The 26722-nt window shown below is 44.6% G+C and overlaps 1 protein-coding gene across 3 annotated transcripts in view; it reads right to left on the reverse strand.

Annotated features, from left to right (window-relative positions):
- LOC138453177 (cytochrome P450 2K6-like) overlaps positions 1-26722 on the reverse strand; it is an 825478-nt gene that overhangs the window by 593343 nt on the left and 205413 nt on the right. For 2 of the 3 annotated variants that reach the window (XM_069605774.1, XM_069605775.1), the window contains exon 3: positions 13828-13977. The exons of the other annotated variant lie outside the window; for it this stretch is intronic. In XM_069605774.1, coding sequence (XP_069461875.1) covers positions 13828-13977 — 150 coding nt within the window. The remainder of the gene's footprint in view (positions 1-13827; positions 13978-26722) is intronic. 3 annotated transcript variants of the gene reach the window in all.

The raw sequence follows: 26722 nt of genomic DNA on the forward strand, positions 1-26722 counted from the left end.
GCGACCTTAGAACGTGTATAGACTATCGCGCCCTAAATCAAATAACGATTAAGAATCGTTATCCTCTGCCCTTGATCCCTGAGCTTATCGACCAGGTGAAAGACGCTTGTGTGTACACCAAGTTAGATCTCCGAGGAGCTTATCACCTGGTGCGCATAAAAGAAGGCGACGAATGGAAGACTGCATTCCGCACCAAGTTTGGGCTCTTCGAATATCAGGTGATGCCCTTCGGTTTGTGCAATACACCTGCCGCCTTTCAGTACTTTATGAATGATGTTCTTCGGGAACTTATCAATGTCTGTGTCATTGTTTACATTGACGACAACCTGGTGTACTCTTCTTCAGAATCTGAGCACAGAAAACATGTTAGGGCAGTTCTTGAGAAACTGCGCCAGCACAGATTATTTGCAAAACTCGAAAAATGCGTTTTTCATACCACAGAAGTTGAGTTTCTCGGATTCATCCTGACACCTCAAGGAGTCCGAATGGACTCGCGAAAGGTGGACGCCATCCTCAAATGGCCATCTCCAAGCTCGGTGAAGGGAGTTCAGAGCATGCCCGGCTTTGCCAATTTCTATCGAAGATTCATCCCGGAATTTTCCCGAACAGTCCAACCCATCACCGCTCTCCGAAAGAAAAGCATACACTTCAAATGGACTCTTGAGGCAGAACAAGCCTTTCAGGACCTGAAAACCAAATTCACCTCTGCACCTGTATTGAAGCACCCGCACCCAGATCTCCCGTACATAGTGGAAACCGATGCATCCAGTTCGGCCATGGGAGCTGTCCTGTCGCAAAGAGACCCAAAAACTAACCAACTACACCCAGTGGCCTTTTGGTCCAGAAAATGTTCTCCTCCTGAAATCAACTACGCAATCACCGATAAAGAGTTACTGGCCATCAAATCTGCTTTCAAGGCTTGGAGTCACTACCTTCTCGGGGCAAGACACACCATCACCGTAATTACGGACCACAGAAACTTACAGTATTTAAAAACGGCCAAAGCTCAATGTTCACGACAACTCCGATGGGCTCTATTCTTTGCGGAATTTGATTTTGTAATTACCTATCGCCCTGGCTGCAAGAATGGAAAAGCGGACGCCTTATCCCGGATTGGCATGGAAGAACCTAATTCGAGCTTAGAACCTGTGCCCATCATACCTGAGCAGAGAATCTTAGGCTTAACTTCATTGCAAACTATTGAGGACATCCAAACGCAAGTAAAACAACTTCTAGACTCTTCAACCTTACTGGAATGGAGTCAAAAGGGTCCTCATTACACCGTTAAGGATGACTTACCCTACTTCCAGGAGCGGTTGTTTCTGCCAAGTAAAGAATTGCAAGAACTTGTTATTGCCCATCATCATAAATCTTTAATGGAAGGACACCATGGTATCGCTAAAACGGAGGAAAAAATCAAACGCCACTTCTGGTGGCCTTCTTGGAGAAAAGACACAAAGTCTGTTGTACTGTCTTGTGGAATTTGCGCCCAAAACAAGGCTCAAAAGAAAAGGCCAGCCGGCCTACTTCAACCCTTGGATATTCCACCGGCGCCATGGCACACCCTGTCAATGGACTTTATAACTGATCTGCCTCCTTGTGCTGGTTACAACACAATCCTTGTAATTGTGGACCTATTCTCCAAAATGGCCCACTTTATCCCTTTAAAAGGTTTGCCTTCAGCTTCCACCTTGGCCAAGGAATTCCTGGAGAATATAGTTCGCATACATGGTTTCCCTTCCATATTAGTCTCGGATCGTGGAAGTCAATTTATCTCACGTTTTTGGAAGAAGTGTTGCCAACTAGCACAAATAGATGTGCGGTTATCTACCAGCCACCACCCCCAGACCGACGGACAAACCGAGAGAACCAATCAGACTGTCGAGCAATATCTTCGGTGCATGTTACACCAATCCGAGTTAAATTGGAAAGACATCCTTTGGATCGCAGAATATGCATACAACAATTCAGTGCATTCTGGAACCGGACAAACCCCCTTTTATACTTTGTATGGTCACCATCCTCGGACCTCTGACCTAGATCCACCTCTGACCCTGGAAATGCCCGCAGTAAATCATCTGCATTCCACAATAACCCGAGCCTTCAAAGAAGCTGCAACTCATTTACAGCAAGCCAAGAAAAAGTATAAAGAAAACGCTGATTTGCACCGAAGTAAAATTCCTCCTTACCAAGTAGGAGACCAGGTATGGCTAGCAACAAAACATTTACCCCTCAAGGGCCCGTGAACCTTCAATCCCAGATTCATAGGACCTTATCCCATCAAAGCTATAATCAACCCAGTGGCCTTTAAACTGGATCTACCGTCCAACATGCGTATTCATCCAGTTTTTCATGCATCACTTTTGAACCCAGTACAACCAGGAACCCGATTGTCCAAGCCTCCAGATCCAGTTCAAATTGAAGGGGAATTAGAATTCTAAGTTAAAGACATTTTAGACTCCAAGGTGGTAAAGTCGAAACTCTTCTATCTTGTTGACTGGAAGGGATATGGACCTCAAGAGAGATCGTGGGAGCCTAGTAACCATGTCCACGCACCTCGATTAGTACAAAGGTTTCACCAGAGATTTCCGAACAAGCCCAAACCCCCGGAGGGAAGAACCTTGGGAGGGGCCTTGAGGGGGGGTACTGTCATGATGCCTACCTCCAAGGAGCCAGGTCCGACCCAGCAACCCCAGAGGCAGGCATCATTTCCCCCAGGGGAGTGCCAGCGGGCCCAAGCTGGGGCCCTTTGGACGCAGTCCTGGCGCTTTAGGCACCAGGCTCATGTTGGACCTCTGTCCTGGCGCCTTAGGCGCCAGGCTCATAAAGCTAGACATGTGTGCAAGTGTTTTCATGTGCACTTACCTGATGCAGACCATGCTGCCACATCCAGGCCCTCTTGAGGCCTGAATGGAACTACTTTACCTGTGGGACTACTTTCCACCAGGGTGTGGTCGGGGAAGGATACATACCTGATCGGAGGAAGGATACACACTTGAGACTTCTTCCAAAGCTATTTAAACCACAACCGATCAGCAACTCACGCTTCGCGTTGTTCTGCTCCTCGCGGCTGGACGCTCGCCGTGTCAGCTCCTGCTTCTGGACTTCAGCCACGCCTGTCAGCATCCTGGGTCACCTCCAAAGGGAGACAAGAGACCTTACCAGCTAAATCTGCACCACGGTGACATCACCGACGATCCTGAAAGGAAAGACATTATTTTTTATAAGCATTTCGTTACGATCGCTGCAGCGCTGCATTTCACTCACCTTTCCTGGGTTCCTCCATCTTCAGCAGCGATCATCCGGATACACAGCCACTTCCCAGAGCCTAGAGAAAAAGACAAGAATAAGAGGTGAGAGAAGGAAGGGAATAAGACTTACCTCATTTCATTTCGGGTCTTGACACGTCCAGGCATTTTCCGGACCCCGGCCCCTATGGGGAAAAAAGACAAAGACATTGAATGAGCGTATGCAAAGTCAGTTCCCGAGCGCTCATCCAGAACTAACCTGCCATTTACTGGAACTGGAACTGCACGTTTCACTTCAGGTCGGTGCCATATCTCCGGCATTCCGAACCCCGGCCCCTAAGGGGAAAAAAGGACATAAACATTAGCGCTTGCTGCAAAAAGACAATGAACATTATTATTAAGCTTGGACTTTTGAACTTGCAACAGAACTTTTACAGAGCCTTACCTGAATAGTCAAGCTTACCTGAACTCCCATCAATCCTCAATCCAGTGAAGTAACTGGGTTTCAACGCGCCCCTGCATCAGAAGCTGGATGGAGAGCTCATCCTTCCTGACCCTAAGGTGAGACTTCACGGGGAATCGTGGAAGGGTATCGTGGAGGGTTGGAAGAGAGTGGGATGCTTGATCATAACTCAGTCAGTAGGTAATACTCCCTTTTCACGCACACTGGAATATTCCTGCGAGCCGGAGAAGCCAGAGTAGAGGGCCCTTCCTGTCCATCTTCAGAGTCCTGCGCTTCACCATTGAAGAAGCATCAGCACTCAAAGCCAGACCTGTGCCTCCGTGGGAATCAGGTGAGCGTTACATAATGGTCAAGATTCTTGTAATTATCTTTACTGCTAATCTTCCTAACTCCTTGCAGTCCTGATGTACTGCCATTATTTGCTTTCTGTGGCCATCGGCTGCCTGCACATGCACATGGAATACCAAGTCAGAATAGGGGGTAAAGGAATTTACAGTGCCTCTTAGTATTTTGGGTAAAATTACAGAATTGTTTTGAAAATAATGTAGAGTGTCTCTTTGGAATGTGGGTTGCCACACGCTGCAACAAAGCCAGTGTTGTCTGGGGTACTGGGAGTATTGATGAATATCATACTGTCATGATTTACAACATGCCCGGCATGCCAGCGCCTAACCTCCACTGCAAAGGGGGACTTAATGCCCATCTGGGGCTGATTCAGATTCACCAATGTGTGTGTAGTTATTATGGCTCAGTAAAATGTAAAATCCTTCTCACAATTGTGATGCTGTGGTTTGGCAAGCCATGGGAGAGGTGGGGTTATACAGACCAACCTCTGGATAACCCATTACGTGGAAAGGGTTACAGACTCTGTAAATAATCCATGGTTTACATGGGCAGATAGTTAAGAACAACTTAAAAGCAATCTTCAGTCATGGACAACAAATCGAACAGTCAAAAAACTGAAATTAAAATAAATTGCAAAGTGCCAAATCTTTGCCCCAGGAATAGTTCACTGTCTCAGGGTGAAGGCATCTGAAAACTTTTTTCAGCGTGTTTCCAAACAAGTTAACCTTTGTATTTAAATGATTGAAGCAGGTATACAAAGTAGAATGTGCAAACATTGGCAAAGTGCCAAATGTTTAGGCCCATAGGCTAACATGACAGCCTTTCCTCATCAAAGTGTCTGCTAGCTGCTTTACAAAAGCAGATTTTCAAGCGAGCACAACAACGCCATTACACTGCATTCCAAAAGTCTCAGTAATGTTCTGTATATTTTCAATTTTGCCTGAGAAAAAAAGGCTTGCAAAGTTAGTGGTTCGGAATGGACAATAGGAATGTTTCATTTGTGAGCACAGACTGGGAATTTGGAGCTCTTCATATATAGATGTATTATGCAATTCAAGGCAATACATAATCTTGCTATACAAACTGAAATGTCATAATTCACTCACATTTAAATTATGTATGAATCATATATGAAAAACGGGGGATGACTGCAGGCTCAAATCCAAACATGTCTGCCGTATATCGCCCTGATTGGATAGGCTACCCTGTAGGGTAAGGATATAGGATGCCATACCTATACGTCGCCAGACTCGCCATGGTGGATTTTAAAGCCACCTTTGGCACAGTGTATAGGGACAGGTTGTGGTCTAACATGCGTGGACTCAGCTGCCCTGACCATCTACTGTGTGCAGTGCAAGGGTTTTATGAAAACACCATGGTTCAGGTCAGATTGGATAGCAGGGGCGACATCACGTCTCCCAAATCTACAAATAGGTGAGTAAAACAGGGCTGCATGCTGGCATCCTTGCTATTCAACATATACATTTCAGACCTTCCAGCAGAGTTAGCACTTGCATAACTGCCTGCCTAAATTGTATAAAGAAAGGGTGCTGTGCATTTCGTACGCAGAAGATCTGGGGGATGGTCTTGCACCGGTGCAAGTGCAATGTTGCCTGTTATAAGCAGTAGGGCAAAGTTTGCCCCATTTCTAAAAACAATGACACATATTAGAAAATCAATGAACCAGGACAATTGCAATTTGGTATGTTACAGGCACTAGGGTAAACATTGCCCTATTGCAAAAAAAGATACATTTTCTCTGCATTGTTGCACCAGGGCAAACTTTGCCCTGGTGCAGAAATGCATAAAAATTGCATCTTTTTGCACTAGGGCAATTTTTGCCCTGGTGGTTATACCATGGCAAACTGCACTTGTCATGAGGCAATGGCTTTCTAATATGTCCCAGTGTTTTTAAAAATAGGGCAATCTTTGCCACAGTGCTAATACAGTGCAACTTTGCACTTGCGCCACTGCATGGTTTCTGTAATCTGGCCCATGTTGCTATGCCATTGCACATTTTCAGCCATGAAGAGGCCCCTTACTGGATTACATAGATATTCAAATAAAAACACCTTGGAAATTAATTGTGGAAAAACCAAGGTGATGCACTTTTCCCACAGAGAAATTACTATATACATGGTGATAATCTTGGGAAATTTAATTGAAAAGGTGGTCAATTTTAAATGCCTGGGATTTGAGTTTACGACCAAAGGTGATTATCAGGGGATCATTAAGGAGAGGAAAAGAAAGGCAGCAGTATTAACGGCCATGATTGCAAGATTTCTGAACAAATCCACAGTATATAGCATGATTGGAATTTTTTTATTTTACTTTTTATTGTCATTTTCATTAATACAAACTCCCCATCCCCCAGCCCCTCTCCTTTCCTCCCTCCCCCCATCCCCGACCTGCAATTTGAAGCGATAGTGGTACAGTCTCTTGTGGCTTCAATAAGAGTTGCAATTTTACATTATGTCCAAGATCTTCAGATTCTGGGTGCATCATTGCATCGAGTAGTCTCCCCGTAGGTAATCCAACACCATACCCCAGTCTTGGCGGAACTTGTCTCTATTCCCTTGTAATCCGTATTTGTGATCCATTCCATTGCTACTATGCCCCATACTTTACATAGCCAGTCCACATCCGTGGGGGGGGGCTCTTTCCTTTTCCAATTCCTCGCTATTACTACCCACGCCGCTATGAGTAGGATCATGTAGGCTTTACGTTGGGTTTTGTCTGGATTTGAAATTCCGGGTCGAAGAGGCCACACATCCATTCCTTTTGAGAATAATCTGGGGGGGCCCGCAACCATTTTTGAGATCTGAGTTTTGATGTCACCGCAGAATCCTTTTAACTTCGAGCAGTCTCACCAAATATGCCTCCAGTCTCCCTTCCTGAGCAGCCCCTCCAGCATTCTTGGGCTATTCCTGAGTACATTGAGTGTAGCCTCACGGGAGTACAGTGCCATTGTACCATCACCGTCCTTGTACCAAGCTTCCCTCATCGTTATAGATTTCGTTCGTTTCGGGATTTGCGCCCAGTGTTTCCCAGTGCGTGTCAAGTATAACCTCCCCCACTGTGATCTGTCATTTTAGCATATAGGGCCACTTATGAATTGGGCCTTCTCCCTGTAGTAACCCATACAGACTTGAAATTAGGTGTGTGTCCCCGCATGTGTTACTATACATTTTTCGAATGGGGTCAAGTGCTGTATAAGCAATGCTTTTGTTCAACTATACTACATGGTCTGGATGCATTGTGCATGAAATTACTTAAAAGGTTGAAGGTATTGGAGGGAAGGTTCTGGAGGCGAATATTAGGATTGGGTCCCAGCATTCCGGTAGAACTTTTAGGGCTGGATTTTGGCCTCCCCTCTCTGCCCTCCATGGCATTAAACAGAATGGCCCTCATCACAAGTCAGGCGTTAAGGGTTTAACGGCGCCGTCGGCGCGTTAACCCTTAACGCCTGATTCACACTTTAACGCCTGCTTTTTGCAGGTGTTAAAGTCCAAGGCGCTAAGCGACCTTGGTGCTTTACGGTGCCGTAATTAGCGCCTTCCCCATCCCCATTATGCCCTATGGGGCAAAAATGGGAATGGGGAAGGGCAAATGGTGAATGGGGAATTACCGCCCCACTCACCTTGGAATGGGGCGGTAATTCTGCCATCCACCATGGCGGAATCCAGCATGGACCATGGTGCTAATAGCACCATGGTCCACCGCCTGACTTGTAATGAGGGCCAATGTGTTGTTATATATCAAATCACAATCTAGACCTATATGCCCACTGCTGAATTTCCTGGGAGGTGCAGCTGATGCAAGGACTACTAATAAATGTGCACAATTGGTGAATCTAACGTTCGACAACGTGGATTGGAAACCGGAGTGGGACCTAGATTATCAAACACATCAAAACAAATGTGTGTCTAAACTAGAAAGATGGGATTGTGATTGTGCTACTAACTTTACACCCTTGATGAAACTAAAATGTTATCCAGAAGTTGTGAAGTTAGCTTATAGACAGGAAACAGGGATAGAGATCTGCGTGGTTCAGCCAGAGCGCCTTCATCTCGCCACCGCCCCTTCTTATCAGCTTCTGACTGAATGGTCATTTACCATGCCCACTCAATCACTACCCTGTCTAAGCCACTGGTGGGACATCATCACCTTTTCAAATCATGCTTAAAAAAAAGAGTCACGTTCACATTTTGTGAAGTTCCCCCGGCCCCCAACAAAAGATAGTTATATGTTGATTGATTGATTGATTGTTTATTTGTATAGCGCCTATACACAATGTGTTTCAAAGCGCTTCAAAGCTTCAATGTGTTTCAAAGCGAGGAAGGGAGCATTGAAAAATACAGTTACATTCTTACAGGTCCTTGAAAACCTCAGAATGTGAGAAAGAAACTATCATACCATATCAGATAGTACAAGTGCATAGAACAATAAGGTAGGGGTAGGGAAGGAAAAAAGGAGACAATACTAGCAGTAGCATTACTATGCCTGACGACAATTGTTGCAGTGCAAGAGTCACAAGAGGAGGGGGAGGAAGGGAATGTGGGGGAAGGAAGGGAGGGAAAGAGGAGAGGAACAAAACAAGTGACTATCATAGAGGGTCAGCAACTGAACCAAGAGAGTACTGGGGAGGAAGAGGGAGGCGAGGACAAGAAGGAATGGGGGGACAGACAGGCTATTTATTATCTGAGGTCCAGGGACAGTGATAAGAGTAAGTGCTATGGTGGTAGAAGTGAAAGAGGCAGAGGGAGGGTCATATCTCCAGTTCTTCATATCTCTCCAACAAGCGTGAGATGCAAGTACTATTGTTCAATATTCTCAGATAGATGAAAATACAGTCCAGATTCATCTTTTGCTTCCCAGGCTGTTCCTGATAACCATCTTGCAGCATTCCTTCACATCTGTGGATTTCGGGGTTATGAGCTTGCCATCGTTGTGATGGTTGTGTTCCACCAGTTAACCGTGAGACAGGCATTCATTCCTGCTGGCTCAGAACTGTTCCGTACACACATGAAGTTGCATCCATCTTGGGGCATACAATCAGCATAGTAGCAACTATGACATGTGTGTCATGTTAGTTATTGGCTGTTCCTGAATTACTTTCACACACATCCCTTTCACTCTCTTAAATGGTTTGGTTCCCATTTAAATGCTGCATGAAGTTAATGGATTTGTGGGCATTGAAACGGTTACATGTGATTTCAGTGAACGGAAAAACAATGAATGGAATGTAAACAAATAAAAAATCAACTAAAACCAAAATAACACTTTTTCTTTTTTGTTGTTTTTGGGGGGTTCCCTCTCCAAAGCCCCCCCCCTTATGTTTTGTTCTAATACTGCCCCGCCCAAAAAAAACACTATCCCCACTACCAAGCCCATTTTTAGCTTTTTCCCAAATGTGTTATTTTAGTTTTAGTAGTTTTTTCATTCGTTGAAATTCCATTTGTTGTTTTCCATTCGATATAATCACTGCATACCAGTGGGGAAACATCTCCTGTCCTCAAATATAGTGTTCTGCAATTGAGCCTGTTAGAGAACTCCTCATGTAGAGAAGATTCTAGCTGTCCGCAACATAGCCCCTTGTAGTATGTCAACTATATCCACAGTGAAGTTCATTTTTGAAGCTCCTGGTTAATAGCAGATACCTGTTTAGCTCACCCATCTGCCAAGAGTGTCAATAGATAACTATAATGGATATTAGTGGTGCTGGAGTTGACATGTAGAACATGTTGTGCAATGGACTGTCAGATACTCTATTTTAGAGGTGGCTCTGGGTTTATTTTAACCGCCAATTGACTATGTTACATGTGTTGGTGGCTTATAAAGTGCTGCTGGATATTGTGCACCCCACACTCATAATGATGATCTCCCCACATTATATGCACACTGTAGCCACTGACTGAAGAAATGATGCCCAGAATTCTGCACCTGTTGATTGGAACCGTGATACAGAGAAAGACAATACTTCATGTGGGTGTCCGCAAGGCAATTCTTCCATGATCATGAACAATTTGAAGCATAGGGCCCTGCGTGTAGCATTCAGCAACGTGCTGCAGTAGGCCAATGTGTGAGTTTTGTTAGTCATTACTGGTTGGTGATTTTGACTTTTCTAGGGGCAAAGGTCAGACAAGGTCATGCCTGTAACATGCAATGAATTCTGCTACAGATGGTTTCGTTTTGTATCAAAACCAGTGTGCCCAAGATTTAGCCACTATACTGTCACACTTTTCCTAAGCACAGCATACATTGCATTACACACTAGTGGCCTCTACGACTGACCACTGAGTTAAGTTAAACAATTCCTCGACCAGGAACAGAATTTGAATGCTGGCATCAGGAGAGGGCTTCTCCTATTTATCTATTTATTTGTTTATTTATTTATTTATTTATTTATTTATTTTGACATTTGTAAAGCATGCCGGACCCGGGGGCATCTTGGCTCTGGATAGATTAAAGACAAGGTACAAAACAAACGGTTCAATTCATTACACATATGGCTGATTGTTGGTTATCGAAAAGCATGACACAGCCAGAGGTACTCTCATTAACATGCATCATGGATTAACATCCTTGGTATAGTGTGGTAGTGTCCTAGAATTAAGGATCTTGCATGAATAGCCATGTTTTGAGGAATCTGCGAATGGACAAAAGGGAGGTATCCGTCCTTAGAGAAGGCAGGAGTGCATTCCATTGTTGTGCCGCCACCCCAGGTAAGCTGCAGCCCCTGGCCTTTTGCCTTTTGAATTTGGAGATGGAGAGTAAGTGCAAGTGGGCGGCACAAGTGGGTCTGTTAGATTAAGTTTTGGAGACTTTAATAGAAAGATATTTGGGGGCAGTGTTAGTTAGGCATTTTTGCGTAAGTGAGAGAGTCTTAAAAATAATGCGCTCGCGAATCTGCAGCCAGTGGGCCTTCTGTCTGGCTGCAGAGATGTGCTCTTTTTTAGGAATGTCAAAGCTGCTCTTAGAACTTTGTTTTGTATGATTTGGAGTTTTTTGATGCTGCGAACGGTTGAGCCTGCAAAGAGGGCATTGCAATAGTCTATCCTGGATAGAATGAGTGCTGTGGCAATCGCGATGCATTTGTCCGATGTTAAGAAGGGTCTGCAAGCGTTGATGAGTTTGAACGTATATGCAGCCGCAGATGCAATGGCGTGTACATGTCTGGCTAGAGAGAGCGAGGAGTCAAAGTAGACCGTCAGAGTTTTTACTTCTCTGGAGACACAGATGGGATTCCCATCTATGACGAAAGATTTGTAGTTGTCTTTAAGTTTGTTTAGTTGTGTTTGAGTTCCCACTAGGAGTAACTCATGTTTTTCATTGTTTAATCATAGTCCATGTTGAGCCATCCAGGCTTGGATGATTTGATATATTTTGCTCAGTGCGTTAGCGTCAGACTTGTAGTTGACAGAGATGGGAAGGCGTATCTGGGTGTCATCCACATAGTGTAGGAGACACCCAGCTTGTCCAGAAGGTCGAAGAAGGGCTTTGCACAGATATTATACAGTGGCATGGACACATTGGAGCCCTGGGGAACTTCACAGATAACTAGGGCTGGGGGCAGCTGCTTTTCTGGAAACCCCCTGATTGTCTGGTTAGATAGGAAGGATTCAATCCAGGCTATGGCTTTGGAGGAGAAGTGAGCTGATGAGGAGAGGTGAAGGCATAGGAATGTATGGTCCAACAAGTAAAAGGCCACAGAGAGGCCAAGAAGAAGGAAGGAGGAGGGCCAGGTCCCCCTTGTCTATGATATCATCCATTTGGATTTTTAAATCCAGAAGTGCTGACTCTGTGCCATGACCTTGTTGGAGGTGAGATTGGTGCAAGCCAAGGAGGTTATTGGTTTCAAGATATTTTTGAATTTTCAGGTATGCTGCTCTGTTCAGTATTTTCAGTAGGAATGGGACTGTCCTGAAGGGGCGTTAGTTTTAAGGGATATTGGGGTCTAATGTAGGCTTCTTTAGGAGTGGTAGGACCCATGCATCTTTTAGGTTGGTAGATATATTACCGGCAGAGAAGGAGTTGTTAATGAGTGATGCGATAAATGGGGCAAATTCTGCCACGCAGTCTTTTATGAAAGATGCAGGACAAATATCACCTTGGAACCTGGAGGGCATCAGGTGCCAAGGTGATTTTGGTGAACTCTAAGAGATAGACTGGTTGGAATTCAAATAGGTTGTCGGAATGAGGAGGATTGGAGCACCAGGCGCTATCTTTGAGGCAGCTGTCTGGGTGAGCGACTGGTGATTTGAGATCTTGTAGGATGGTGAAGAGCTCACTTCAGGCAGAGTGAGCCTTTTCAATTTGTTCGATATAAGTTGAGCTTTTGGCTAGGAAGATGACTTGTTTGTTGGATTTGGCCGATGAGGTGAAGTATTCTTTGTTGGCAGCTGAGGAAGACTTTTTACACATAGTCTCTGCAGCTCGCTTGTAGGACCGTAGAGTTTTAAGGTTGGGGGTTCACCAGGAATTCAGGTGGGCTAGTGGTTTGGCCTTCTGTATGTTCATGGGAACTACTTTGTTGATAGCTAGAAGGAGTGTTCGGTTGTATAGGTCTACCATAGAATTAGGATCAGTAGTTGAGTGTTGGTAGTCCGTTATAGGTTCTAGAAGTGGGAGAATGTTTATTGGGGTGATGTTGTGCATATTTCTAGAAATGGCAGCTGGTGCAATTTGCGGTGTGCCACAGATTTGACTATCCTAAACCTCAAGAACCTCCCAAATCACTTTGACACCTGCTCTCTATCCTCAGCACCTCCCGCTTCAAGTCCTTCTATTTTGATAACCCCACTGACTGTAGATGGTTGCTCGGTGTCCTTCACCTTCCCCTGAGGCAACAGCATTGCATTAACTTCCACAAAATATCCACCATCTGTTTCCTGTCCCACAAACATGCAATTGACTGTGGTCACTCTTCTACAGAAATCCTGACGGGAAGCATGACATCTAACACTGAACCTTTTCCAACTTCCTTTAGTTGACCACATCCTCTCTTTCCATGAGAAATATTCTTTGAACTCCATTTTCCAGATGGTCAAATCCATCACAACACTTTGCTGCAATCATCTTATTTTCTGGACCATAAACATAAGGTACATCCAAGCATGGTTGTTTCTACATAAGTGAAAAGTATTTTGCCAGAGAGACTGAGCAAGAAGTATCTGTAGGTAGAAGAAGAGTGGCAGCTGTAATTTCAAAGCAGCCAATGAAATAAGAGAAGAGGCACATCTACAGAGCCAGGTTTAAGAACATTGGTCAATATCCAGTTGAGGATTATGAAAACATTAAACCCAAAATAAATTCCTGTAAAATTACATTCAGTGGAAAATTTCAACTAGAGAATAATATGTCCTTGTCCTTCTGTGTCTCCAATGGTATTTTGGAAGTACTATTCATCACAATTATTTTTTTTAAAACTCATTGAAATATAGATGGGGTAAGGGGTTAAAAGGGCTAGGCATGAGGTTGGGTTAGGGATCGTAATATAAGGGAGGGGAGCTGGGGGGACCTCCAAAATATAAAATAAAAAATGTATGAGTTTTTTCAAAGTAATTTCTTTGAAAACACTGTTGTCAGTAAAACGACATGGAATCATCTGCAATACTCTGCTCCTCCATTTTCCCAGTGCTAATTGCCCCCTGCGAGAAAATTGGGATTTTTCTGTTGTTATATTCACATACTGTTTTAAGTCTGATTCTTTGTAATTCACTAATTCTTTTCATTATAAATCAAGAGTATCATGACATACATACTTCTTACCTTTGAATGATTCAAAATGATCTATCAAGTAACCACATTCATCATTAACTTTGTCTTCTATAGTTGACTTGCCCATCCCGAAGTCCCGTAAAGTTGTTATTGTGAACCTTCGCATCACTTTCCAGTTCTCCCCGTTAGACAAAATCAGACCTGCACAGTTTATAAAATAAACAACAAGTAATTACTGAGTATCCTCCTAATACATACTTATAGAATTCCCATGATGTGACTCTAGAGTACATAGCAACACTATTTATCTGACTGCACACAGTGACAAAGGGTCAGGTGTTTCATAAAACTCCAGTCGCAATGTCAATACCTGTCTAGATTTGTGCATGAAAACCTGCACTAGGTGTGATGTGTTCATTTGGTTGTGTGCTTGCACACGTGTGAATGCAAAAATGTGCAAAGATGCAAAATAGTGAATTTACCAGGGTCAGTGTGTGCATCATAAACGGACACATTTTAATTAATTGTTTGCCCAGTCTGTAATTAAGCATCACTGGACATGATGAGATTCATTACCCAGTGCTCTTTTCCAATACTTACCTGTGGGGTATCCTTGCCTACCATTCAGGAAATCTTCTTCTCTGCTTATGCTCTTATCCTGTGAGACCCACCTCCTTCCTCTGGGCACATTTCACCCGCCTTCCCCTAACATTCAGCAGGTAAAACGTTTTTTCATCAAGCAGGGATTTGTGGCAGTACCACGACTGGATATCTTGTCCTTTCCTGATGAGGTCATGGGGGTGCAGCCTGCAGTCCACAGGCAAGACCTCTGTGCTGACTGTGGGGTCCTCAATGTTCAGGCAGAACACCTGACTTCCTGGCTGAGCAAAGGAACGCCACTTTAGCAAGGTGCGCATTGCCATGGCGCTTCAGCATTGGGCAGTGTACCTGGCACCCCTGTTGAACAAGTGGCACTGGTTCAACTGAAGGCAGAGGTGACAAGCTGTTGCAGGGCTTTGTTGCAGTCTCTGCTGTGAAGCTGTGTCCCACAGGAAAAGAGGTAAGTAACATAATACAGCAACATAACCCATGGCGTCAGGGAAACATACCGGGTCAGAGGTAAGAGGGTCGGGGTGGGAGAGCCCAGACAGTGCATATTGCCATGCCAACGAATGCCTGCACACCACCCTGTACCATTTTTCTCTTTAAGATCACTGAGGGGTTAGAAGCATCTGTAGTTCTTAACACAATAGGGGAATACACAGAGAAAAGGAGCCACCTGGAGCAAAACGATCCCCCGCCTCCCAACTTCAGAGAGATCCATAAAGAGGCAGAACCATTCTGGGGATTCAGAAGAAAGGCTTCTTGAGCTCTTCAGAAAAGCCATCAAGGAAAATGGGGCAAAGAGAAAGCAAAAACAAAGACACATGTCTCCCTCCTCCTCAGGTTTTTCTTCATCAACCTCTGGCTCATGAGATGAGTCCCTGTCTTCGCTGAATGTGGATCACATGGGAAAATACCTAGATAAAGAGGCAATGGCTGCCGTCTTAATCCAGGTATCAAACTACATGGGTTTCCCAGAGTAAGACCCTTTGGGGCTTGTTAACAGGTTCAGTGGAGCCCCTCATTACCTTAAATTCTGCTCTTCCCCTCAGTGCAGAGGATATGTAAGAGATCTCAAAGGAATGGAAGAGCCAGATAGGACACGTTTTTGGTAAATCTCTACCCCCTGGAAGGAGAAGAAAAATCCATACCACAGACTATTCATGTGGATATTATCCTCTTGGTTTCAAAATAGGGATTGCCTTACTGCCACAGGTTCTTCAGGCTAAATATAATGGAACAACAAAAATGAACCTGGGCGAAATGAGATCAGAACATCTGTACACATTTAAACAATACCAGGTCTTGTAAAAAATATATATATTTATTTATAAACAATTTACACAAATATTTATTGTTCTCAACATCCCCATTTAAACACCACCATTCATTCCATCATTCATTCACACTCTCACTATACATGTCAATATTCCACACTTGTGGTACTCAGACCACCTAGAACCAATATATTAACATAAATGTCAACACCTCTTGGTGATTACAGTAAGTGTTAATACAAAAACAAATAGCATCCTGCTTATTTGCTGTTACTCAACATATGTTTCGGTCGTCACAATAGGCCCCTAATTTAAGCCGGTAAATATAAGCGACCTTCTTCAGGAGACGGATGGTTCTGTTGCAACCACTCCGAAATGTCAAAAGGTGGAGGATGTCATCAAACCTCAATCTCCACGGGAAATAATTGTAACGCTCACCTGATTCCCGCAGAGGCGCCGGTCTTGACTGGGTGAATGCCGTATCTTCAAAGGTGATGTGTAACACACGGTTGGCTCTTTGGGCTGGACCTCTGTGTACTGTATGTCTGACTCGAAGAGTAAGATGTCTGCAGATAGAAAATATGGGATTAATGAACTGGGGTTATTGGGTGCCTCTCTCCTCTTCCCTTTCTCTTCTCCTGTAGAACCCCAAAGGTTAACACCCTCACCTTAGGTAAGTGAACGCCGAGCTCTGCATCTGCCTCGGGGCAGGGTGCCGTAACCAGTTTCTTCACTGGATAAGGGTGCAGGCCGCTTGACCTCAGAGGACTGCTGTCCGTCGTTAACTGCACGAACGGTAAGTTCTGGGCACTTCAAATGTCTTAAAAGTCTTTTGTAATGATATCTCTTGTTTTGCAGGGTTCCGGCGATGGCGGATGGCGGGCTGATGAGAGTTGAGGATCGAACCCGCGTGAGGAATAGCAGCGCCTGGAAGCACGTAAGTAAGCGCTTGTAGCCTGCTTCACGATGCGCACTAACTGCCCTTTTATCTTGCAGGTACAAGTTCAGAGCTTTAGAGAAGCTGAAGGGTGCTGGAATACCCACTGGATTCGGCGTTGGAAGGAGTAATGGCACGTGAGTAATAAAGTTGCCCAATGTCTTTAAACGCACCTTCTTTTGTCTTTCAGATGCGGGATGCAGCGCCGAAGGCCTCCGGAGCGTGCGAAGAGCTGGTAAGCTTTTGTCTTTCAGATGCCGGAATGCAGTGCGAAGACCTCCGGAGCATGCGAAGAGTAGGTAAGCCTTTGTCTTTCAGATGCCGGAATGCAGCGCGAGGCGTTGGTGACAGCCGATGGACCAGGTAAGAGATGCGCTGCCACTGAAGACCGTAGTGCTAACCTGTTCTTTCTTTGTCTTTACAGGTGCTGCTGAAGACTGGATTCCAGGATGGTAAGCCTTTGTTCCCTTAGGCCCAGGATCAGAAGCAGAAGACACGATGAGCGTTCTGCTGCAGAGAATGCAGAATAACGCAAAGCAAGATTCATCCATCGGGTGTGGTTTAAATAGCCTCCTGTAGTGCTTAGGTGTCTCCTTCCACAGCCACGCCTAGGTAAGAAAAGAGTTCCTGCTTTCCAGAAGAGTTCCAGTGTTCTGAACCTAGGGAGTGGCTCCTGCCCCACCCAACAGGAAAAGTAGTCCCAAACAGAAGAGGATCAGGGGTTCAACTGGCAGGTAAGTAAGCAGCATGGTCTGCTACAGGTAAGTCCACCCAAGCATTATGAGCCCGGCGCTTCCAGCGCTGGGACTGGGCATCTTTATGAGCCTGGTGCCACTGGCGCCAGGACAGGGTCCAAAAGGTCCCAATTGGGACTGGCTGGCACTCGGAACCGGGGTTATGGGTCTGCTTCCAAGGGAGTCGGGCAAGTCCTGATCTTTTGGAAGCAGAGATCATGACAGCACCCCCCCTCAAGGCCCCTCCCAAACCGGGCTTCTCCGGGGGTTTGGGCTTGTTAGGAAATGTTCGATGAAATCTTTTGATTAGACGAGGCGCGTGGACATATTCTGCAGGTTCCCAGGATCTTTCTTGGGGACCGTAGCCTTTCCCGTTAATCAGGTAAAATAGTTTAGATTTGGAGATCTTGGAATCCAGGATGCTTTTGACTTCAAACTCGAGTTCTCCATCAACTAGAATAGGTTTTGGAGATGTAGTTAGTCGGGTTTGAGGTTGCACGGGTTTTAATAGAGAGACGTGGAAGACCGGATGTATCTTCATGTGAGGGGGCAAGTCCAACTTGACCGCTACTGGATTTACTATGGTAGTGATGGAATAGGGACCAAGGTATCTTGGGTTGAATGTGCGTGGTCCTTTTAGAGGTAGATATCTGGTGGATAACCAGACTTGATCTCCTACTTGATATTGGGGGGCTTCCTTCCGATGTTGGTCTGCTCCTTTCTTGTATTGTTCTTTGGCCCTTTGAAGGTGTGAAACGGCTTTCCTTAAAGGCTTGGGTGCAGGTGGTCTACTGCTGGTGTTCCAAGATCTTGGAGTGGATCCAACTCCGAGGTTCGAGGGTGACTACCGTATAAAAGAAAAAACGGGGTCTTCCCAGTTCCCGAGTGGACAGAGTTATTGTAGGCATATTCGGCTATCCAAAGGATATCTTTCCAAGTTTTTTCAGTTTGTTGTAGCATGCAGCGCAAATACTGTTGCAGAGTTTGATTGGTCCTCTCGGTTTGTCCGTCGGTTTGAGGGTGGTGGCTGGTCGAAAGTCTCACATCAATTTGAGCCGACCGACAGCAACTTCGCCAAAAATGAGAAATAAATTGACTACCTCGATCCGAAATTAGAACTGAAGGAAAACCGTGCAGTCGGACAATGTTTTCGAGAAATTCTCGGGCCAGAGTTGCTGCTGTTGGTAAGCCTTTGAGTGGAATGAAATGCGCCATCTTGGAGAATAGGTCCACGATTACTAGGATCGTATTGTATCCGGAGTATGGAGGTAGATCGGTGATGAAGTCCATAGAAAGCGTATGCCAAGGGCGAGGCGGGATGTCAATAGGGCGTAAGAGGCCGGCTGGTTTTTCCGTTTGACTCTTGTTTTGGGCGCATACTCCACAGGACATTATAAAGTCTCTGATATCTTTTTTCCAAGACGGCCACCAGAAGTAGCGCTTGATCTTTTCCGAGGTCTTGGTCATACCGGGATGTCCTCCCATTAAAGAATCGTGATAACAAGAGATTACCTTTTTCTGTAAATCTGTGCTGGGCAGGTATAACCGTTCTTGGAAATATAATAGGTTGTCCTTCACCGTAAAGTCCTTTCCCTGCAGATGCCAATTCTGTATGTCTGCTGGAGTTACCAGTAGCCTGGCTTTATCCTAAACTTCCTCTATGGATTGTGTGGCGATTACACCTAGAATTCTTTGTTCGGGAATGGTAGGTACAGGTTTAGGATTGATCAAATGTTCTTCCACTCCCATCCGAGAAAGGGCATCAGCTTTACCATTTTTTGTACCAGGTCGATAGGTAATTATGAAGTCAAACTAGGCAAAGAATAGTGCCCAACGGAGTTGCCTAGAGGATTGAGCTTTTGCGGTTTTCAAATATTGCAGGTTTCGGTGATCTGTAATCACAGTAACGGTGTGTCGGGCCCCCAGAAGATAATGCCGCCAAGCCTTAAAGGCGGACTTGATAGCTAGAAGTTCCTTATCAGTAATAGTGTAATTGATTTCAGGAGGCGAGAATTTGCGGGACCAAAATGCCACGGGATGCAACTGATTGGTTACTGGGTCCTTTTGTGATAGAACTGCCCCCATGGCAAGGCTCGAAGCATCAGTTTCAACGATGTAGGGGAGTTCTGGGCGAGGATGTTTTAAGATCGGTGCAGAGATAAATCTAGTCTTCAAATTCTGGAAAGCTTGTCCCGCCTCGGTAGACCATTCAAAACGTTTGTTTTTCTTTAACAAGGCGGTGATGGGCTGGACTATTCGAGAGAATTCGGGGATAAACCTGCGGTAAAAGTTAGCGAAGCCTAACATGCTTTGAACACCTTTTACGGAGGATGGCGATGGCCATTTGAGAATTGCATCGACCTTCTTTGAATCCATACGCACTCCGCTAGGTGATAATATGAATCCCAAGAATTCAACTTCAGTCACGTTGAAAACACATTTTTCCAACTTAGCGAAAAGTTTGTGTTGACGCAATCTCTCGAGGACCATTTTCACGTGTTTCCGATGTTCAGTTTACGATGAAGAATAAACGAGGATGTCGTCAATGTAAACAACAACACACACATCTATGAGCTCTCTGAGGACATCGTTCATAAAATATTGAAAGGCGGCCGGGGCATTGCAAAGTCCGAAGGGCATGACCTGATATTCAAATAGCCCATACTTGGTGTGGAAGGCCGTCTTCCATTCATCGCCCTCTTTTACTCGTACCAAGTGGTAGGCTCCTCTAAGATCCAGCTTTGTATATATGCATGCTTTTCTGACTTGGTACAGGAGTTCAGGGATCAAAGGTAACAGATATCTATTCTTAACGGTGATCTGGTTCAGGGCGCGATAATCTATACAAGTTCTAAGGTCCCCTTCTTTTTTTGGAACGAAGAACAAAGCTGAGGAAGCAGGGGACTTGGAAGGACGAATAAACCCATTCGCTAGGTATTGATCCAGGTATTGTCGGAGGTGAAGATTCTCAGGCTCGGTGAGGGCATAAATTCTACTACAAGGAGGAGTAGATCCAGGTATCAGGTCTATCTGGCAGTCATAAGACCTATGAGGAGGTAGAGAGTTAGCCTGATCCTTCCGGAAAACATCTTGGAATTCTAGGTATTCAGGAGGTAACTGGGGAGCCTCCGAGGAAATTGCTGCCAGTGCAACACCAGGTCGAGGGTGACAAGTAGAGACACATTCTGGAAACTGAACCGTTCTTGCTCGCCAATCGATCTGAGGATTGTGCTTCTCTAACCAAGGAATTCCTAGAATAATCTGGAACTGAGGGGCCTTGATCACATCGAACACGATCTTCTCATGGTGTCCATCTTGACTTACTAGCGTCACTTCTTGGGTGGTATGCGTTACTGGTCCGGAGGCTATCTCCGTACCATCCACCGTAGTAATGACGTCCTTTACAGCCTTTGGACAAAGAGTCAGATTCATCCTCAAAACCATTTCATGATCCACATAATTGCCGATGGCACCGCTGTCGACGTAAGCTTCAATCGCATGTAATCGATCCGGATGTTCAGGGCTAATGAGGACCATAGGTATCACGAAATGCGAGGTCACGGAACTGGTTTTAACGCTCGGCAAGAGGACCTCTATTCTTGTCGGGTGAGGTCGTTTCCCTGCTCAGAGTTTGTGACCCTGGTAACTGCAGCTCCTACTGCCTTCTTGGCTGGTTTCACCGGACAGTCTCGAAGAAAGTGCCCCGAGTTTCCGCAATAGAGGCATAATTGCAGCTGTTTTCTCCTTTCCCGCTCCTTTTGTGTTAGTGGTCCTATCAGGCCCCCTATTTGCATGGGTTCCCCGGAGTCTACTCCTTTGGTAGGAGTTGGTGGTTTGGAAAATACTCGAGCATCAAACTTGGAACGATCGGCCTTCCTGTTCTGCAGTCTGTGGTCAATTTGAACGACTAAGTCAATATAGTCCGAACAGTCTTGCGGGGGATTCACTACTTGGGCTAACACATCTTTGAGCTCTCCACGTAGACCTCTATAAAACAGCGTAATCCTTTTGTCATCAGGCCATCGAGTTTCCACTATCAGTCTGTTGAAAGACGCAATATAAGCCAAAAGGTCTTGATTACCCTGTCGCAATGAAAGGAGCTCATTGTCCAAGGCCTGCCCCTGTGAATGTCTTGCAAACAGTTTTTCCATACTGAGCTGAAAAGCTTGAAAATTATGGAGAACCGGATCATCTTGATTAACTAGAGGGATCGACCAGTCTGCCGCATTGCCACTAAGGTACGAAAGCACGAAAGCTACCTTAGCTTGATCAGTTGGAAAGGCTGCTGGCCGGCATAAGAAGTGCAACCGGCACTGATTAATAAATACTGCAAAACTCTTTGGGTCACCAGAAAATCGTTCGGGCGGAGCCAGAGGTACATTCCCAGGTAGGTTGATCTGCACTGGGTTCGTAGAGGATGTTGAAGGAAGATTTGCCCCTGATGCGGGTAACGGAGTTTGTCCGGCTTGTGACTGTAGCAATTGTCTAGCGAGATCGTCTGTTCGCTCCTTGGAAATAATCAGTTCCCTTCTTAGAGCATTAGTTTCCTGACGGGCTGCATGCACTTCTGCTCTTAGTTCCCCAAGTAACTGGGCTAGCTGGTCGGTATCCGAGGTTTCCATAGCGCCTGGGTGGGAGTTTTGCGATAGGCTTTGCATTCTGTAACGCTCACCTGATTCCCGCAGAGGCGCCGGTCTTGACTGGGTGAATGCCGTATCTTCAAAGGTGATGTGTAACACACGGTTGGCTCTTTGGGCTGGACCTCTGTGCACTGTATGTCTGACTCGAAGAGTAAGATGCCTGCAGATAGAAAATATGGGATTAATGAACTGGGGTTATTGGGTGCCTCTCTCCTCTTCCCTTTCTCTTCTCCTGTAGAACCCCAAAGGTTAACACCCTCACCATAGGTAAGTGAACGCCGAGCTCTCCATCTGCCTTGGGGCAGGGTGCCGTAACCAGTTTCTTCACTGGATAAGGGTGCAGGCCTCTTGACCTCAGAGGACTGCTGTCCGTCGTTAACTGCACGAACGGTAAGTTCTGGGCACTTCAAATGTCTTAAAAGTCTTTTGTAATGATATCTCTTGTTTTGCAGGGTTCCGGCGATGGCGGATGGCGGGCTGATGAGAGTTGAGGATCGAACCCGCGTGAGGAATAGCAGTGCCTGGAAGCACGTAAGTAAGCGCTTGTAGCCTGCTTCACGATGCGCACTAACTGTCCCTTTTATCTTGCAGGTACAAGTTCGGAGCTTTGGAGAAGCTGAAGGGTGCTGGAATACCCACTGGATTCGGCGTGGGAAGGAGTAATGGCACGTGAGTAATAAAGTTGCCCAATGTCTTTAAACGCACCTTCTTTTGTCTTTCAGATGCGGGATGCAGCGCCGAAGGCCTCCGGAGCGTGCAAAGAGCTGGTAAGCTTTTGTCTTTCAGATGCCGGAATGCAGTGCGAAGACCTCCGGAGCAATCAAAGAGTAGGTAAGCCTTTGTCTTTCAGATGCCGGAATGCAGCGCGAGGCGTTGGTGACAGCCGATGGACCAGGTAAGAGATGCGCTGCCACTGAAGACGTTAGTGCTAACCTGTTCTTTCTTTGTCTTTACAGGTGCTGCTGAAGACTGGATTCCAGGATGGTAAGCCTTTGTTCCCTTAGGCCCAGGATCAGAAGCAGAAGACACGATGAGCGTTCTGCTGCAGAGAATGCAGAATAACGCAAAGCAAGATTCATCCATCGGGTGTGGTTTAAATAGCCTCCTGTAGTGCTTAGGTGTCTCCTTCCACAGCCACGCCTAGGTAAGAAAAGAGTTCCTGCTTTCCAGAAGAGTTCCAGTGTTCTGAACCTAGGGAGTGGCTCCTGCCCCACCCAACAGGAAAAGTAGTCCCAAACAGAAGAGGATCAGGGGTTCAACTGGCAGGTAAGTAAGCAGCATGGTCTGCTACAGGTAAGTCCACCCAAGCATTATGAGCCCGGCGCTTCCAGCGCTGGGACTGGGCATCTTTATGAGCCTGGTGCCACTGGCGCCAGGACAGGGTCCAAAAGGTCCCAATTGGGACTGGCTGGCACTCGGAACCGGGGTTATGGGTCTGCTTCCAAGGGAGTCGGGCAAGTCCTGATCTTTTGGAAGCAGAGATCATGACAATAATGGAGACGCGTGTCAACGATGGACTAAATCCTGCAGTGGTGCTAGATAACTCTGCGCCTATACTGATCAAAGATTCAGGTATGGGGGTGTCTTGCGTCTTTAGTCAATAAATCCAAAGAGAAAAATCCCTGTTCTCGCCTCATGTGGCCGAGTCCAGAAATGTTCTAATGTGGTACCCCAGTTTTTTCTCACTGCGCGGTGATTCCAGTTCAATGTTCCATGGGTTCCTTCTCTCTTGTCCTGCACAAACTCCAAATTTCGTCTTGGGCCTGGTAAGAAGACAGAGAGGTGGATGAGGCACTGAAGGAGGCATCCTCTCCCACTGATCCCCAAAGGTGATATTAAACATCAGGAGTTATATCATTCATCCTCTGTAGTGGGTCCATGGAAATTGTTGTGGACCCTCTACAGGAACAACAGAGGGAATTAATACATCTCAGACATCTATCTAAAGAGGTAGCTTTTTCAATTCAAAATGATAATAAGCCCTCAAACCTAAAACTGTTGGAGTTTGGTGCTAGAAAAGAAGAGGGTACCATGCACTAAGTGATGCAGCCAACACCCTTCAATTATTAATGGAGGGCTAGCATTTTGGTTTGTCTGTATCCACATTCAGGGCCCAGTGAGCTGCTATTCATATATTTATGCATATAGGAAGGAAAGGACTCAGACAATCAGGCCCTGGTAAATGGGCTATTGTAGAGCTTTCCCCTCTTTAGACCTATACTTCTTTCAAGTGTGCCTTCCTAGGACCACCCTCTAGTTGGCCGGGACTTACAGTCAGATTCCTTTGAACAGCTGGAAGAGATGTATTTAATGTTTTTGACACTTAAAACGTTTTTTCTTGCGACAATCTTTTTAAAAAATTGTTTTATTGTTTATAGTTGAATCATTCAACTTTTACAATATAACTTTTAGTATCAAACTTATTACAAATCTCTTCATTTTATATTTACAAAAACTGTTTTTAAATTGTAATCAATCATACAATTCCAAAATAATACAAAACAATCAAACAAATGTAGTTCCACTGAGGTGAAAAGGATAAAACAAGGAAAAGATTTCGCTATTTGCTTTTAACAAATTGACAATTGTAAAGCAGTCAAATAGTTGGCAGTAGCTATTCCAATTCTTACTAACTGAGCAGAAACAATGATTTTCCATCGTGAATCCCGATTTACTTCTGCTAAAATACAATATTATTTACAAAGTGTATTTTCCAGAGAGAGACCAACTTCGGGCATTCAATAATTAGATGATATAACGTTTCTTTTTCATTACTTGAAAGACAGTATCTGCAAATATTTTCTGACTCTTCAATTATCCATCTATTGGCCAAAACATCCCTTGTTGGCCATAAATTGAATCGCAACCGCATAATTGCTACGGGAATTGCCAAAGACGGACTCTTTACCAAATAAGATGTAATTGTCCAGAATTTTTCATGCAACATATAATTGCCATCAAAATGTTTATATGTCAAACAAAGATCTCTTGTCTGTATCCAAATCGTGTTAAAAATTTGAAACTTAGTTTTTGTCGGATTGCTGACAAGAAGATCAATAGTGATATTTGCAGTTACTAGTGTGTCGTAAATGCTTCGCATCCCCTTTCTAGGAAAAATCTGATTAGATGACAACAGGTAAGCTGATTACGTATGCAGAAAAGTCAATGGATCGCTATATATGAGGCACTTTCTGAATAAGGCACACAACCGCCAATGACATTGAGCAGCTAAAGAGATCAAGCCTAGTTCATAACGGATCCATGCAACCGGTACTCCCTGTGGTAAATTTAAGACTTGTCTCCAGTAGGTGGCTTCTAGTCTGACAAATGTATGATAATCAATCAGATCTAATGCCTCCATACCATGTAGCAATACTGGGTGCATTTTTGGATGTAGTAGGTCCATGCCGGCATTATTGTAAACTTCCCATATTTTCTCATAATAATTTTAGTTTGAGAAACCGCTGTCACTAATTTTTGTTGCAACCTTATTAAGTGGCTTTGATTACAATGACTGGTATCAATTGTCATGCCCAAATAAATATATTGACTCACCACGTTAATTTTTACTTCCTGGACAACCAAGTTCATTCTATTACGAGTCGTCTGCGTCAGGGCGTACACAAGAATTTAGTTTGTTTCCAAAGTGATGCTTAGGTTATTAATTTGAATGTGCTGAGATAGAAAAGCCTACCAGACTTTTGGTACAGAGCACAAGGTCATCTGCATACAACAATGCTGCCATGGACCTACCACCCAATTTTGGTGCATCTACGATTTATTTGATTTATAAAGATCTCTTTAATGTCCTGAATGAAGAAACTAAAAAGAGCTGATGCCATTATGCACCCCTGTTTTAAACCTCTGGCTGTTCTTATCACTGGCGAGAGAAGCCCTTCGACATTGAGTCTGATCTGTATTGAGGTATCAGAATGTAGTGCAAAAATGATGTCTGTTAAAGTAGATGGACATTTTGCTGCTGTCAATTTATTCATCAAAAGAGACCGAGAGACTGAGTCAAATGCAGCATTAAAATCAACAAATGCTAGATATAACGGCTGTTTGTTGGCTCTAGCTTGTCCCTTAATAGCACTTATACATGTCAAATTAATAGCGGTGCCCATTCCTGGGACGAATCCAGTTTGATTAGTATCACGTTTCCCACAAGTTTTTGTCCAGGAGTTAAATTCCTTCAGAATTATTCTTGTGAATATTTTCCCAGGTGCATCTAGCAGGGCGATAGGCCTATAGTTACTTAGCTTAGACCTATCACCCTTTTGAATATGGGTACAACTATTGAAGTGCGCCAAAAGTTAGGTAAGCTTCTGTTGATTACATGAAATCTAAATATTCTCTCCAAAATATTCGCCCACAAGTTTGGATTTGCTTTAAACATAAAATTGCTTAAGCCATCAGGGCCAGATTCTCTAGATCGACTTGAGCGCATTATTAATTCTTCTATAATTAAAGGAGAGAAGTCCAGGTCCCATGAGGTTGCTTCTGCATATGCATAGCTTGATTTTACTAGACCTTTATCACTGTAAAGTTCAGAAACATGATATATCCATTGCCACTCCTTAACACCATTGATCTGACAAAAAGTTTGTATGCCACGTTCTGCATTATTTAATAAGGCCCATATTTCTGCAGCGTTTTTATTTTGTCAGGTCTGCAGCATATATTCACTATATCTTTGAAATAGTTGGGCCTGTCTTCCTCAAGTCCAGTTTTTGTATTTGTTCTTTGCACTTCTAA

The sequence above is a fragment of the Ambystoma mexicanum genome, chromosome 4p (genome assembly GCF_040938575.1).
Source record: "Ambystoma mexicanum isolate Mex_15411 chromosome 4p, UKY_AmexF1_1, whole genome shotgun sequence".
Classification (NCBI taxonomy): Eukaryota; Metazoa; Chordata; class Amphibia; order Caudata; family Ambystomatidae; genus Ambystoma; species Ambystoma mexicanum.